The sequence below is a fragment of the Sorex araneus genome, chromosome X, assembly GCF_027595985.1.
Source record: "Sorex araneus isolate mSorAra2 chromosome X, mSorAra2.pri, whole genome shotgun sequence".
Taxonomy (NCBI): domain Eukaryota; kingdom Metazoa; phylum Chordata; class Mammalia; order Eulipotyphla; family Soricidae; genus Sorex; species Sorex araneus.
Window position 1 is genome coordinate 135839005 of NC_073313.1, and position 15411 is coordinate 135854415.

General features: G+C 42.7%; 1 protein-coding gene across 6 annotated transcripts in view; it reads left to right on the plus strand.

Annotated features, from left to right (window-relative positions):
- Positions 1-15411, plus strand: part of ATRX (ATRX chromatin remodeler) — a 206638-nt gene that overhangs the window by 24253 nt on the left and 166974 nt on the right. For all 6 annotated transcript variants that reach the window (XM_055119813.1, XM_055119814.1, XM_055119818.1 and 3 more), the window contains one exon: positions 12289-12401. In XM_055119813.1, the coding sequence (XP_054975788.1) occupies positions 12289-12401 (113 nt within the window). The remainder of the gene's footprint in view (positions 1-12288; positions 12402-15411) is intronic.

The following is a 15411-nucleotide window of genomic DNA, read 5'->3' on the forward strand; positions in this document are numbered from 1 at the left end:
TGTTAGTTTTTTGACCCAGGGCCTTGTGCAGGCAAAGCATGAGCTTTCCATTGAGCCACATTCCTAGCCCTAACTAAGATGTTTTAAGCATTTAGAGTGGCATTTATTGTTTTTTATTGTTCAAGTTTTATACTTAATTGATTAAATTTTTCTACATGTTCCTTAACAGTTTAAATACTTTTGGGGGGAAGTTGGGCTATACCTAGCAGTTTTCTTTTTAGGGGAGGTTATTCCCGGCGGTGCTCAGGGGTTAGGGATCACTCTTGGCAGGCTCTGGGACTGTATGGAGTGCTGGGGATTAAACCTGGATAGGCCACGTGCGAAGGCAAGTGACTTACCCACTGTACTATCTCTCTGGCTCCTACACCTAGCAGTTTTTGGAGGCCACTCTGCAGTGCTTAGGAATGTACTGCAGGGCCTACATTGAATGGTGTAGGGTTCATTACAAGGCAAGTGCCTTAATCCACTATACTATGTATACGGTTCACTGAATTGTTTAATTTAATTTTATTTCTTGCCATGACTGGGTTTATATTGCATGCATCCACTTAACACACTTATTTGTGATGCTTGTCTGAGGTCACAAACTTGGTTGTAATGCTAGCCTTTAGTTTCGTTGGTTGCTGTGGGCAGGGGTTCTCATATTTGTTCTGGAATTGTTTGATTTTGAGTGTTTCCAGGGATTGAACTCATGGCCTTATGCTTGCAAGGCAGCGTATCTTGCCCAGCTCCAGTTTACAGTGACCTATATGCCCCCTGAATAATTTTCTTTTTCTTGTCATTTTTCTTTTTTTTTGGTTCATTTTGTTTTGTTGGAATGAAACTGAGGGATTAACACATGAGGGCTCTATTGTTGTGCAATATCCCTGGCTATTGTCACTTTTGTTAATTTTGAGCTTCTTTCGTCTATCGACAGCTTATTTATCTTTAGATATTTTTATCCTGTTTGGAGTCCATGTGTGTCTGGGTTGTGTAGAATCACATATTTCATGAAATTTGTGAAATTTTGTCTATTCAAATATTCTGCATTTTTCTGTGACTCACTGTGTATGAGTTGGTGTGTTTGGTGGTATTTTGCAAGTATTTGCAAGTATTATTCATTTATTAATACATAATCATGTATTATTCATTTATTCATTCCCATCCTCATGCAGGGTAATCTGAATGGGGCTATTTTGTTGATTCTTCTTCCTCTTCTAAATTGTTTTAATCTCTATGCTTACTTTTATATGTATGTTGTACTTTTTTAGCTCTAATTTTTTTTGCCACACCTGGCAATGCACAGAAGTTATCCTGGCTCTGTGCTCAGGATTCATGCCATAAGTCAGTGAACTTATGGCATGCCATGAATCAAACCCAGGTTGGCTGTATGCAAGGCAAGCACCTTATTTGCTGTATTCTCTCTCCAGCCCCTCAGCTCCAAAATTTTACTTGATTCCTTTTTTTTGGGGGGTCCACACCTGGAAGTGCTAGTTTTTCCTGGCTCTGTACTCAAGGATCATTTCTGGTGGGCTTACTGGTGGGCTCAGGGTACTGACTATAGAGTGTGCCTGGCATCAAACAAGGATTGGTCACAGTCAATGCAAACATCTTACCCACTGCACTATTGCTCCAGCCCCAACTTGGTTCTTTTTTAGAATTTCTTTTTTGGATATTGTTATCCTGTTGGGACACACTGATTTTCTTTTCTTTATTTTTGAGGTGGAAAAGTTTACCCGCAGCCAATAGTGCTCAGGGGCTGTTCTGCTCTGTGCTCATGAATGACACCTGACGTAGCTCAAGGAAGTGTATGTGGTACCAGGATTTGAGCTAGGGTCAGCAACATGACCATATAACAAGCAAGTGCCGGGTCAGAGCGATAGCACAGCGGGTAGGGTGTTTGCCTTGCACGCGGCTGACCCGGGTTTGATCCCCGGCATCCCATATGGCCCCCCAAGCACTGCCAGGAGTAATTCCTGAGTGCAAAGCCAGGAGTAACCCCTGAGCATCTGTGGGTGTGACCCAAAAAGCAAGTGACATGATGGAATGATAGAATACCGTGGCTAGGGCATTTACCTTGCAAATGGCTCAGCCAGATTTGACCCTTGGCATCCTATATGGTACACCAGCCCACCTGGAGTGATCCCTGAGTGCATAGCTTGGAGTAAGGCCTGAACACTGCTGGGTGTGACCCTAAAACAGAAACCTAAGAAACAGAAGCCAGTACCTTACCCTATTCTATACTGTCTTTTCAGCCCTGATTTTCTTTTTTTTTTCCCCTTGTGTAGTTGTGTATCATTTCTTCGATTCTGAATGAGAGTCTCTGCCTTGGTAAATAATTCTTAGTGAGACCTTGGTTTCATTGAGTTAGTTTTACTGTATCCCACCATTGTCTTTGACCTGGAAGGTCTCATTTGCAGGTCTGTTGTAAATCTTAGAGACTGCCTTTGTATGTAGTTTCTTCTTTGATTTTACTGCCTTCAGTATTGTATCTCTATCTGTGGTTTTTCTCATTCTGATTAGGATATGGCTTGGAGGCTTTTTATTTGAGTCTCTTAACTAGTACCCTTCTGGCTTCCTGAATCTGGGGTTTTATAAGCAATGATGTCTTTGACTGCTACTTCCTCATCGGAGTTGCCTTCCTGCCCTCTGGGACTCTGATGATTCTTATGTTCTTCCTCTTGAATTCATCTCAAAGTTCTCTTGTCTGCTGTTCATTTCTTTTGAGTTCTTTTTCCATCTTCTGTTGCCTGGAGGGTTTCTGCATCTCATCTTGGGCTCACTGACTCTGTTCTTAGCTGCAGGTTATTCTACTGTTGAGGCCTTCCATTGAGTTTTTCCTTCCACCTACCAATTTTTTAAATTCTGACATTTTTGCTTGCATTTTTCTCATTTTTCTTTCATATCCTCCTTTGTTTTATTGGCTATCAATTCCATTGTATCTTTGAGCTCATTAAATATCCTCAACTTCTCCTTTCTGAAATCTTTTTCAAAGAAATTAAATAGGTGGATATTCATGGTTGAGACCTCAGGTCTTGTTCACTTTTCATGGTTGGGTTCTGTGCTGTTTCTCACTGGCTGGAGGACTCTGGGGGATCTCTATGGGTGGTGGTCTCTTCTTTCACTGTGAAAGATACTCCCTTTCAATGTGGTATTCCTGTGTAATTGTGTGGAGCCTCTTGCCTCTTTGACCTGAATTTACTGCTACTCTGTGATTAGGGTTCTGTTGTTTCTTGTTCCCACAGCTACTATTGTGGTTTTTTGAGGGGATGTTGATTGGAGTAAAGGCTAGGGGTCCTGCCAGATCCTACTGGATCACCCGCAGAGGGTTTGGGTTATGTCGGGTCCCACTAAGTCGTTCTTGGGGAGAGGGGACTCTGGTTTCCTTATTTTTAGATCCATGGCTTTGTATTTAAGAAGTTGATTCAAAGTGCAGTTTTTTGTTTATTTCTTTTTCCCCGTGAATGTGGTATATTGTCATGTTTACTTGCATGCTTGTGATTTCTTGTTGAAAATTGCCATTTTTTTTGCCATGGGGAGGGGACACAACAAGCTCTGCTCAGGGCTTACTCCTTGCTTTATTCTCAGGAATCACTCCTGGTAGGATTTGGGGTACCATGTGTGGTGCTGAGGGTTGAACCAGTGTTACCCTCAAGCAAGGCAAGTGCAATACATGGTGTACTATTTTTATGACCGCCAAATATACAATATTCTTATATAATACAAAATCCATAGTTAAAAGTTTACAGTTACACTAGTAATGTTCATTGATTTGGAAGAGATCTTCCACCTTGTTTTTTCTGCTCTTGACAGTTTATTTATTTCATTTAAAAAATTTAAAATTTTTTAAAAAATGCTATTTTTTTAATGAGTCACCGTGAGATACGTCTTCCTTCCCAGAGGGTCACGGTGAGCTGAATGACTGGGGGGTACCCAAGGGGAACTCAATAAAGGTGCTCAGCTCACCCCTCTGGTGAGGTGACCCCAGACCAAGGCCTGCAAAACCTCAACAGGGGAGCCCACAAGTGGAGGCCATCAAGGGGCCCAATATCCTGCCTCCTGGCAGTCAGGGCCAGGAGGAAACAGGGCCAACCCATGTCCCAGCACTCGGCCACCTGCTCCCCCAGGCCCGGAGACTGCATCAGGTACCCTGCCGTAACTGCCAAGGGCACACCCGGAGCAGGCCATCTTTGTGTCCAGGTGACTAAGATGTGACACTTTGGTAGCTGGATTTTTCTGAGCTAAGATTAAATCAAGACCTTGCAGGTTCAGAAGAAACTTTTTGCCTCTACCTCAACCACCGAGAAGAATGAAAATTGTGGGAATTACCCTTGAGTTAGAACTTTTACCAGAAGTAATCTTTCTATCAGAGAAACTTATCTGAGGGCCGGGCAAACAACTAATGACAGAGCAGCTGTCCTTTGTAGTATGAGTCACCCTCTCTTCATCACATGAGTCCATAGACTTACAAACTTTCATGCTTACGTTTCAGTCAAAGAGTGATTGATTACCCATCCCTCCGCCAGTACCCATTCTCCACCACCAATGTTCCCAGCATCCCTCTCACATTCCCCCTGCCCCCGCCTCTGTGGCAGGCAGAGTCCCTTTTTACTTGCTCTCTCCTTTAGGGTGTTGTGGTCTGCAATGCAGGTATTAAGGGGCCATCATATTCAGTCTATAGTCTACTCTCAGTACATATCTCCCATCTTGAGCAGGTCCTCCAAGCATCCTTTTCTTGGTGGTCCCGTCTCTGTCTGAGACAGTTTCTTTTATACAGAGAACTGAAACCAGAATTTTTTTTAATAACGGAAGGTTTAATTGAAAGTTATTTAGAAAGATGTGAGCGTCAAGGAAGAGGGATAGAGGGAGGGAGGAAGGGAGCTTAGAGAGAACACGGGCTTCTCCAGAGTGGAAATGGACATGTGAGATACATTTTTGTTTGGTTTTTGTTTTGGGGACATACCTCAAAGGTGTGCTCAGGACTTACTCGTGGCTCAGTTCTCAGGAATCTCAGCCTGTGTTGCTCGGGTTCCAGATGGGATGTTGGGGTTGGAACTCAGGTTAGCGGTATGCCAGGCAAACTTCATATCCTCTATGAACATTCCAGTCCTGTGAGCCTGGGCTTGAAGAGCAAGCCTGAAATTAGAACGTTTTTCATATTAACATGACTTTGATATTCTGTTCTCCGTAACTTCATATCTTTAAAAGTACAGTCCAATTATTTTTTTAGAATTTCCATTAATATGAGTTTGTATAACTATTTCTTTTTTTTTTTGCTTTCTTTGGGTCACACCTGGCAATGCACAGTGGTTACTTCCGGCTCTGCATTCAGGAATTACTCCTGGCGATGCTCAGGGGACCATATGGGATCCTGGGATTTGAACCCGGGTCGGCCGCGTGCAAGGCAAACACCCTACCTGCTGTGCTATTGCTCCAGCCCCTAACTATTTCTTATAATTAGATTGATGTTACATATTTATGATAGGAATAAAATAGGAAAGCTGTGTGTTCCTTTTAAGTGCATTTTAACAATAGCCTTATGTATCAGTTATTGTTAACTGATGATAATCTGTTTTCTTGGATGAAGTGATATCTACCAGATTGTACTCTGTAAAATTCATTTAACCCTAGGAAAGTTACTCCTCACTCTTGGTGGTGCTTGGAGGAATATATGTGATACCAGGGATTGAACCTGGGATTGAACTTGGTTTCCACATTCTTAACACATACTATCTCTCTAGCCTTGTTACTATGACTTTTAAAATGCTAATTTCATTTAAATATTTTAAATTTAAACTATTCTTTTGTTTGGGTATCTCACCTTGTGATCTGGGTTCACTCTTGGCTCTTTTCCCAGGGATCCTTCCTGGTGGTGTTTGGGGGATCATATGGGGTGCCATGGATTGAACTTGGGTCTGCTCTATACAAGGCAAGCACCTTATTCACTGTAGTATCTCTCTGGCCCAGAAAAACCAATCTTTTGTTTCATTTTTGGAATACACCTGGAAATGCTAAGAGATTACTCTTGGCTCTGCACTCGGGAATTACTTCCCGTCCTTCGGGGACCATATGAGATGCTGGAAATTGAGCCCAGGTTTGCTCTGTGTAAGGCAAGCTTCCTACTTGCTGTACCAGAAAACAAATTATTGTTTAATACTTTGCTACTTATTTGCCTTTTGTCCTTTGGTTTCTCACCTATTTCTTTTTTGGAGGGTAGCCAAAAATGGATTGTGAGGGCCAGTCTGGCCCCAAGCAGTGCAGCTTTTATTTTGTTTTGGGGCCACACCTGGTGATAAGGACCAACTCCTGGATCTTTGCTCAGGGGTCACTGCTGGTGGGTTTGGGGGGAACCATACGGGGTACCGGGGATGGAATCTGAGTTGGAAGCATGCAAGACAAGCTCCCTAACCACTCTACTATATTTCCAGCTCCATGCATGATAATCTTTAGTTATCAGTGGTTAGAGATCACTCCAGGTTGTGTTCAGTAGGACATATGGAATGTGAAGATCAAACCTAGGTCAACTGCATGCAAGGAAAGTGCCTTACCTGCCATTCTGTCTCTCTGGCCCCAGTTTTTGTTTTATTTTTGTGTGTATGCCAAGATAAAACTAAAGACCTCATACATGCAAGGCAAATTGTACTGATGAACTACAACCCTGTTCACTAATTAAGTTTATATGTTTTGATTTTGGGGCCACACCTAGTAGTGCTCATAGATTTTCCTGGCTCTGCACTCAGGAATCAGTACTGGCAGGCTTGTGGGACCATATGGGATGTTGGGGATTAAACCTAAGTGGGCCACGTACAAGGCAAGTGCCCTGCCTGCTGTACTATTGCTCCGGCTCCCAAAATAGTACATCTTTATGCAAAAATACATTTCTAAGAGATGAGTAACGGTTATGAATGCTTATGGTTCTTGGGTCATTTACCAATGGCTTTCTAAAGGGTTTCTACTCAGCACATTATATGTAAGAATACCCATTTCTTTGTACCTTTATTAGTGTACTTCACTATTTCTGTTGTAGGGTATAAAATTTCTATAATAAAGTTAAAAATAGTTTAGTATAATGAAGTTAAAAATAGTTTAGTGCGTTTTATAAATTGCATTTTTCCTGAATAATTACTATTTTTCCATGTTACTTTTGTGGCACGATTTTTTTTCTAATGTGTATGATGTTGTATTTATTTTTGTCTGATTATTTTTGGGTTTTGGTCATGCCCAGTGGTGCACAGGGGCTGTTCCTAGTGTATCTTTTGGGGTTGCTCTTAGTTGTACTTGGGGATCATGCAGTGCTTGCTGGGATTTAATCTTGGACTTCTGCATGCAAAGTATACATGCCAGCCTTTTGAGAAATCTCTCTGGCTGCTATGTTTTAATACACTTTGTTTTTTATTACAGATACTTTTATCGTTTTTGTTTTTATTTTTGGGCTGGAGCAATAGCACAGTGGGTAGGGCGTTTGCCTTGCACGCAGCCGACCCGGGTTCAGTTTCTCCACCCCTCTCGGAGATCCCAGCAAGCTACCAAGAGTATCTTGCCCACAGGGTAAGCTCTGGCAAGCTAACCGTGGCATATTCGATATGCCAAAAAAAAGTAACAACTAGTCTCACAATGGAGAAGTTACTGGTGCCCACTCAAGCAAATCGATGAGCAATGGGATGACAGTGATACAGTGATTTTTTGGCTAAACCTATTGGTACTTCGGGCTTGTTCCTGGCTCTGTGCTCAAGGGTCTTACCTGGCAGTGCTCAAGGGACCATTTGTGGTTTAAAGTCTCAAACCCAATTAGACCACAGGCAAGGCGAGTACCTTATTACTGTTCTATGTCTCCAGTCCCAATCATGGCTGTGTTTCATTGTTTGTTTTCCTGTTTTAAAAACTATTATGATTTTATACTTATTATCATCATTTTATTACCCTTACCTTCTTAAAATTATTTTATTTAAATTTGTCTTTGTTGGGAGGGGTGGCCAGACCTAGTTGTGCTCACTTTTTCCTGGTTCTGCACTCAGGGAATCAGTACTTGCGGGGCTCAAGGGAGCCGATGTAGTACTAGGGATTGAACCTGGGTAGAGCTCTTGCAAGTGTAACTTGGAACTTACCTGTCGTACTATTATTTCTCTGACCTTTCTTTCTTTTCTTTTTTCTTTTTGGGTCACACTCAGCGATGCTCAGGGGTTACTCCTGGCTCTGCACTCAGGAACTACCCCTGGCAGTGCTCGGGGGACCATATGGGATGCTGGGAATCGAACCCAGGTCGGCTGCATGCAAGGCAAACGCCCTACCCACTGTGCTATCGCCCCAGCCCCTGACCTTTCTTGTTTTGTGATGGACAGCAGTTACGTACTTGGATGCAGTGCTTGCAAACTTGGCTGTGGTGTTTGCTGGGATTTGCACAGTGAGTGTGGGGTTCGTCCGTATATTCACCAGACATTACACTTCTGGTAACTAATATGAAGTGAATTGTACGTTGATTAGAGATTGTGGATTTGTGTACCCAGTAACAGCTTTTCATTGAGCTATATTCATAAGTTTTTGATTTGCCAGCACCTGGGTATACGAGGAGAGCCAAAGTTAAGCAGACCTGCAAGTGACCTGTGGTATGATGCTGTGGTGCTTTGGATAGACTTCTGGTATCAAGTTCCGTTGGTATTTGTTGCTACCCAGTCAGTGGATTCTCGTTTGTGACCCAGAATGCTGAGTGCTATGTTAGAGATTTGAAAGATGTTTGGGGGCACATGCAAAGTTTGAACAGGTCTGATGAACTAGATTTCTGACAGCCACAGGTACTTTTAAAGGATGTGGATGGATGACTTTGACCAGGGAATTTGGGCTTTTTTGTGGCCAAAAATAACTAAGAAAAATTTGCTCAATATCTGTGTACTACACTTTGGATCAGAATATCCCAAGGTGCTTGAGCACTTACATTGGGAGGACCTGTTTGGCATTAGGGGTGCTATACTTCTAGAGCTCAGCTGATTCCCACATGCTTTGCTGTGTTCCAGCCTGAGCTGGTTTGGGCGTGTACTCCTTTATATCTGGAGATGCTTTGGGAAGCTTGATCTGCTTGCTTGCTGACCACAGTGTTCTGGGTGGGGTTGACTCAGTCTGTTGGCCTGCATGAGCAAGTGTCAGCTTGTTCTGCAATTGGCTTGGATGGACTGGGCTTGCCTTTAGTATAGTGTTTTGTGGCCAGGTCGCCAATGGCAATTGAGAGAGTGCCTACCACTGTCTGAGCTAGAGTTCATTCAGTTCCCTGACTCCTCCTTCCCTACTCAGTGGACAGGGAACAGCTGAGCATCTGGCGAGCCATACTCATCCCAACCTCTTGCGTTCATTCAATGCTTCCTTTTCCTGTCTCTACTTTACTGCCAGCAATTCTATGATGGGGTTTTCCCCCTGGGTTCACTCAGTGCTTCTTTTTCCTGTATCTGCTTTCCTGCCAGCAATTCTGTGATGGGTCTTTTCCCCTGGGGTATAACTTTGCTTTCAGTTCAACCCTTGGTGTTGATTTTGCCACAGAAGAGTGCTGGATGCACTTCCCCTTAATTGCTGGTTCTTTCTTTCATTTTTGGTGGGCTTTCCAAGGAATGCTCAAGGTGCACAGAGGTTGCTTTTGATGGTAATTGGCCAACTAACTGGAGCATACAGTGCTTGGGTCCAGCGATGTGGTGCTGTTCAGATCTGACAGTGCTGGGGGTCATCAGGGCTATACTTGGTGTTTGGTGTCGGTGTGGGTGGTGGTGCCAAGGCCAAACTTGGTTCCTTGCACATGCAAGACATAATCATGTCCCATAACACTGAACTCTCTTCATGACCCACATTTTGCCACTCACGGCAGTGTGCAGAGCTTACTACTGGCTCTACATCAGTCCTGGCAGGGCTTGGGGGGCCATATGGGGTGCTAAGGATTGAACCCAGGTTGTCTGCATGCAAACCAAACCCCTACCCACTATACTATCACTACAGGCTACTTGGAAACATTTTGATTTCATGTGGTTCCACTTGTTGACTCTTACTAACTTTTACCTTTTTTGCAATACTAGAGATCAAACCTAGGGTTTTGCTCATGCTAATCATTCTGTATTATTGAGTCACATACTCTGGCAGTGTCTTGAATCTTTTTGTTGGAGAACTCCCTCTTATCCATTTCTTACCTTATTTTCCTAATTTTCTTTCTTTTAAAAAATTTATCCTTTAGAGGCTGGAGCCATAGCACAGCGGGTAGGGTGTTTGCCTTGCACGCGGCTGACCCGGCTTTAATTCCCAGCATTCCATATGGTCCCCTGAGCACCGCCAGGAGTTAATTCCTGGGTGCAAAGACAGGAGGTAACCCCTGTGCATTGCTGTGTGTGATCCAAAAAAAATTATCCTTTACACCCCACCCTCCACCCCAGTCTGTTTCAGCAACTACATTAGCAAACAGACAAATTCTCTAAGCTGAATGTTTCCTCCAGGAGGGAGGGTAACCTTGGAACAGGAGCTGCAAAATAGCTCTCTGGGTATGCCTTTAAGCCCCAGGCATTAATGTCATACTTGTCTTTCCCAAACACTCTCTAGGAGTATTTAGGACTTGAGGCCTAGCTTTTCATACTTTTGCATCCTTACTAGTAGCATCTTTACTATGAGGTCAGAAAAATACTAGAGCTGGGAGTTCCTAATATTCTCATTCTCAGGTTGATTTGCTTCTATCTAATATGCTCCATCTTTTTTCACTATATTCTGCTGCCTGCATTTGTTTCTGCTTACAAGCTTCTGCTGCTTCTGTTTATATTCATTTTAGGACTATGCTTGTGTCTTGGTTCAGTTGCATCTCAGTTCCTAGCTGGAGATCTGTAGTTGCCAGTTGAACTTTCAGGAGTGTTAAGTGACAGCATGAGGAATACTGGTCTCGGGCTAAAATTTCCCATACAGACTTTATAAAAGACATTTTTCCAGGGGAGCATCCCTGCACTGCAGATTTTCATGGGATTTTTTCTTTTCTCTTAGAGTTGTTCTTCACCATAATCCCTATGTGGTTGCCACTTAATGTTGCCAGTGGCTGGGTAGAGTTGGGAGTGAAGGAGGTAGACTTGAGAAGAGTGCTTCCACCTCTCTGCTCAACCCACCTTGGCTGCCAATTCTCAGGGAATTTCCTGGCTTATATCAGGACTGGTAACGTCTTCTACGAGGATCTACACAGCACAGTTGTTCAAGTTCCTCTTGAGTTGTTAAGCTGTGCCTGGCGTCCATCTGTTCTGCGTGGAGTGGAAAATGCTGTCTGCCAGCTGATTACTTGTGGAGCCATGGACTCAGGCAGGAACAGGGAATTGCTCTTTGCAGGAAAGGGAAGTCAGTCCTAACTTTGGCACAGGTGTTCTGGGTTCATTGTTTTTCCCTCACAGAAAGGAATTTCAGGAGGAGGTGAAGCAACATAGTTTTTATTAAAATTTACTGATAAAGATATGAGGGGAGAGAGCATTACATACTGTAGTACATACATGTGTTCAAGAGAGAATATGGGCTTCTCCAGAGTGGAAAGGCCAGCAAGCAAAGATAGAGATAGAAACAAGAAAGTGAGGTATGTGTTCAAGGGAGAACTTGGGCTTGAAGAGTAAGCCTCTTTCTTATTTCTAATGTTCTATTCTGTGCTTATGTATATTAGATAGATGGTTCTTTGGTTTTCTTTGTACTAGTTGCATTCTGTTTGAGACCCAGTTTTCTTGACATGTAGGTTATATCTGAAGAGCTTTCCTTTTTGCTCATTCACTGACTTTCCAGTCACTGGATATAAATTTTATAGCGGCCACATCTGGTGATATTCTGTTAGTGCAGTGCTCACACCTGGTGGTTCTGGAGGTGGGCAGGGAGTGCTCAGACCAGTTTATAGTGTTGCCCATTTTGGGTGTGGGTTCCATCTCTTTGAGCTATCTCCAGTCCTTGGATTTAACTTTGTGCTGCATGTGCTTTTTGCTTTTCTTTCCACTAGGAGGCTCTCTTACTCTTGGTTTGAGAATATGTTTATCAGGATATCAGATGTGGGATTTATCAGAAGTCTTCAGGTGATAAACATGATAGGTAGTTCATGTCTGTTTTGTTTTTTAAGTGTTTTTTTATTGAGGTCTAATCCTCCATGTTTTGGATTATACTTTGATCCTTGATAAATGTTGTATTGCTCATGTTTTCGTATCCTTAGTGAAATAGAAAATTAAGTTCTTTAGTTTTTATTTTTAATAAACATTCTTTCATATAACAGTAGATTTACTTTTTAGTTTTACTATTACATGCATGACAATGTAATATAGTTTTACATTTTTATTTTGATAGTGAAAGCAAGTTGAATACATTGGTGCAGAAGCTTCATGACTTTCTAGCACACTCATCAGAAGAATCTGAAGAAACAAGTTCACCTCCAAGGCTTGTGATGAACCAAAGCACAGGTAATTGAAAGTGAATATATAGTACCTTGTGGTTTATTTTTTTCAGTAGGGGATAAGCTAATAAAGACTCTAATGGCACCTTTATGTACGTAGTAATTTGTTAATATTTGATAAGGTGGGTTTTAAAATTTTTTGGGGGGCAGTACATCTGGCAGTACTTAGGGACTATTCCTTCCTTTTACTCAAGGATCACTCCTGGGGGATTTGGTAAATCATATGTGGTGCTTGGGATTGAACCTTAGTTGACCACATGCACATCAAATGCTTAATCCCTGTACTATCTCACTGGCTTCTTAAATTTTCTAATAATGTTTGATAAATTCTCTGAGTAGATTTGATACATATATTTTACATAAAAACAGGGAGACTGTAGTGATAGTACAGCAGTTAGAGTGCCTGTCTTGAATGTGGTGTATCTGGGTTTGTTCCATTGAGCACCACCAGGTGTGATCCCTGAGTGGAGAGCCAGGGATGAGCCCTTAGCACAGGTGGGTGTCCACCCCAAATCAAAACCAAACAAAACAACCACCCAAACAGTACTTCCCTTAGTATTCCTGTTTCTACTTTTTTTCTTTCTGGGTCACACCCAGTGATGCACAGGGTTTATTCCTGGCTCTTTACTCAGGAATTGCTCCTGGGGTCCTCAGCGGACCATATGGGATGCTGGGAATCGAACCTGGATTGGCCGCATGTAAGGCAAACGTCCTACGTGCTGTCCTATCACTCCAGCCCTTTCTGCTTTATTAAATGGGGATTTCCCATTAGTGCTTGGGTCCTGGAGTTCAAGTCTCCTGGTTGTTAAAGGCCAACCATTCAGTGGTAGAGTCCAGCAGTGCAATACTGCACAGAGAGCCCAACATGTCCACACAAGGTGCTGTTCTGAGTGCCTTGTACTGGGGATCAATTTTGGGGCTTTCACGTGCAAAGTATGTACTCTAGCCACCAATGCCTTTTGCTACTTCCAGTTCACCTCTTAATTCTTCCCTAGTCCTTCTTGCCATTTGATAATCTGAGTTTTGTATTCCAAGGCCAAGGGTTTGTCACTGTTTGATATAATTTGCTTCCTTGCTTTGTCTCTTTATACCACAGTGAATGACATCATCCAGTCTTTGTCATTTATCTGACTCATTTTTAATGTATGGTACCCTTCTGTTCTAAGTTGAAGAAAACTGCATGAGTTCATTTTTTTACATTTGCGTAGTATCCCATTATGTACATTTATGACATATACATTCACGTATTTGTATATCTGTCAGTGGCCATTTGGTTTGAAGAAACTCTTCTTAAAAACATCTGGTATTCAATTGGAAATAGAAGATAGTTGAAGAAAGGAAATGGGACCCATGCTCAAGGAAGGGCAATCAATCAGTAGAGAATACCCATGGTCCACCCACCTGTTAAAATTAGCAGACTAGAATATTAAAGGAGGCATTATGACAACAGCGTTCAAGTACAAGAAGACAAACAAATTTATGATTGGACACATCCTAACTGGAAAAAACTAAGGCACGCCGACGGGCATGCGCACTCGCGGGCTCTCCGGGCGGTTCTGGCTCACCGCCCGTGTTCGGTGCTCTGGAACCTCTGTGTGTGCTGTCGGTCAAGGGCAGGTGACAGAAGGAAGAAGGCCAAATTGGTTGCTCGATGAGTTTCATTCTCTCTCTCTCTGCTTCTCTCCCTGCTCTCGATCTCTCTCTGGATCTGTGGATCTCTCCCCCCAGTCCACTCTGACAGCCTAGTTAAATCCCCCCAGCATGAGGGGGTTGGGGCGTACACACAGGTGTGGTCACCATCAATAGGGTAAGGTTCCTTTCCCTCAGGGGATGCTTCTCCTAGGACTTAATTCTCTTTCAGCAGGAGGCATCCACCCAAGGGCGGAGTCCCATGAGTGTGTTTCTCCTCTTCTCATCCAGCAAACATATAAGCATTCATAATATTAATCATTTTGTATGTACACAATAAGAGATGCATTAAAGCTTATAGAATTGCTCTCCTGGGGCCATCTCAATCTCAGACTAGTGCTCAGGCCAGATCAGTCTTTTCTATCCCTAGCAGGGTCCTAGTCTCGTCATTACTTTTGCGTCATGACAGCATTTGTCCATGATCAAGCTCTTAACTTACAGTTAAGAATTAGGCACTTTGGCCAGGCCCATCTCGATGCCAGGGTAGCACATAACTCACCGCTTGCCCTGGATCCACCCCGTCCCTAGTCGGGACGCTGCTTTTGGGGTGTTAGGAACTGAGGGCAACTGAGGCTTAAGTGGAGAAAGCAGATGCCCGGGAATGAATAATATTCGAAGCCAATTAAGTCCCAAGTTACAAAAGCATAATATTGTCTTCTTGTGTCTATACAAAAAGGACATTGCTTTAAAATAAATTATTCAAAAGGCATAAGGAAAGGAGAAAGGCAATATTATAAGTTCAGTATCCTGGGAAGGTCTGACCTTACAAATTAGCAGAGTCAGATTAATGGAAAGTGGATTAATTGTTTTGGGGAAGAGAGCATAGAGAAGTGATTACAGCTAAACAAAGGGATGAGAGAGATTCGGGAACACCTTGATGGGTGTGACTGGGGTAAGCCTAGACTCCGGGAAAAACCGGGATGAGCTCCTTGAGGCAAGAGGGGGAAAGGACAAAGTAATGTCATCTTACATCTCCCCCTTTTCTGTTTACAAAATTACAAAAATTTGAAAAAAAAGGAACAATCCTAAATACAGTACAATTCCAAATCACAACACAATTCTAAATCACAATAAAATCACAATGCAGTCTTATTAGTAGTACTAAGGTTTCAGTGCAACCCTGGGCCCAGAGCAGTGCTTGTAGTAAAGCATCCAATTGTCCTGCACTGTCCAGGGGTGATAAGAGTCACCAATGATTAAGAGTCATTTTAGTCCTGTTCTGAAGAAATGAAGTGTCTGGATCAAAACTGAAGAGTTGTCCTGTAACAGCATCAGTAGTGGTTGCAGCAATGAGTCCCAGTTGAGCAGCTGTTGGGAGTCCGATAAAT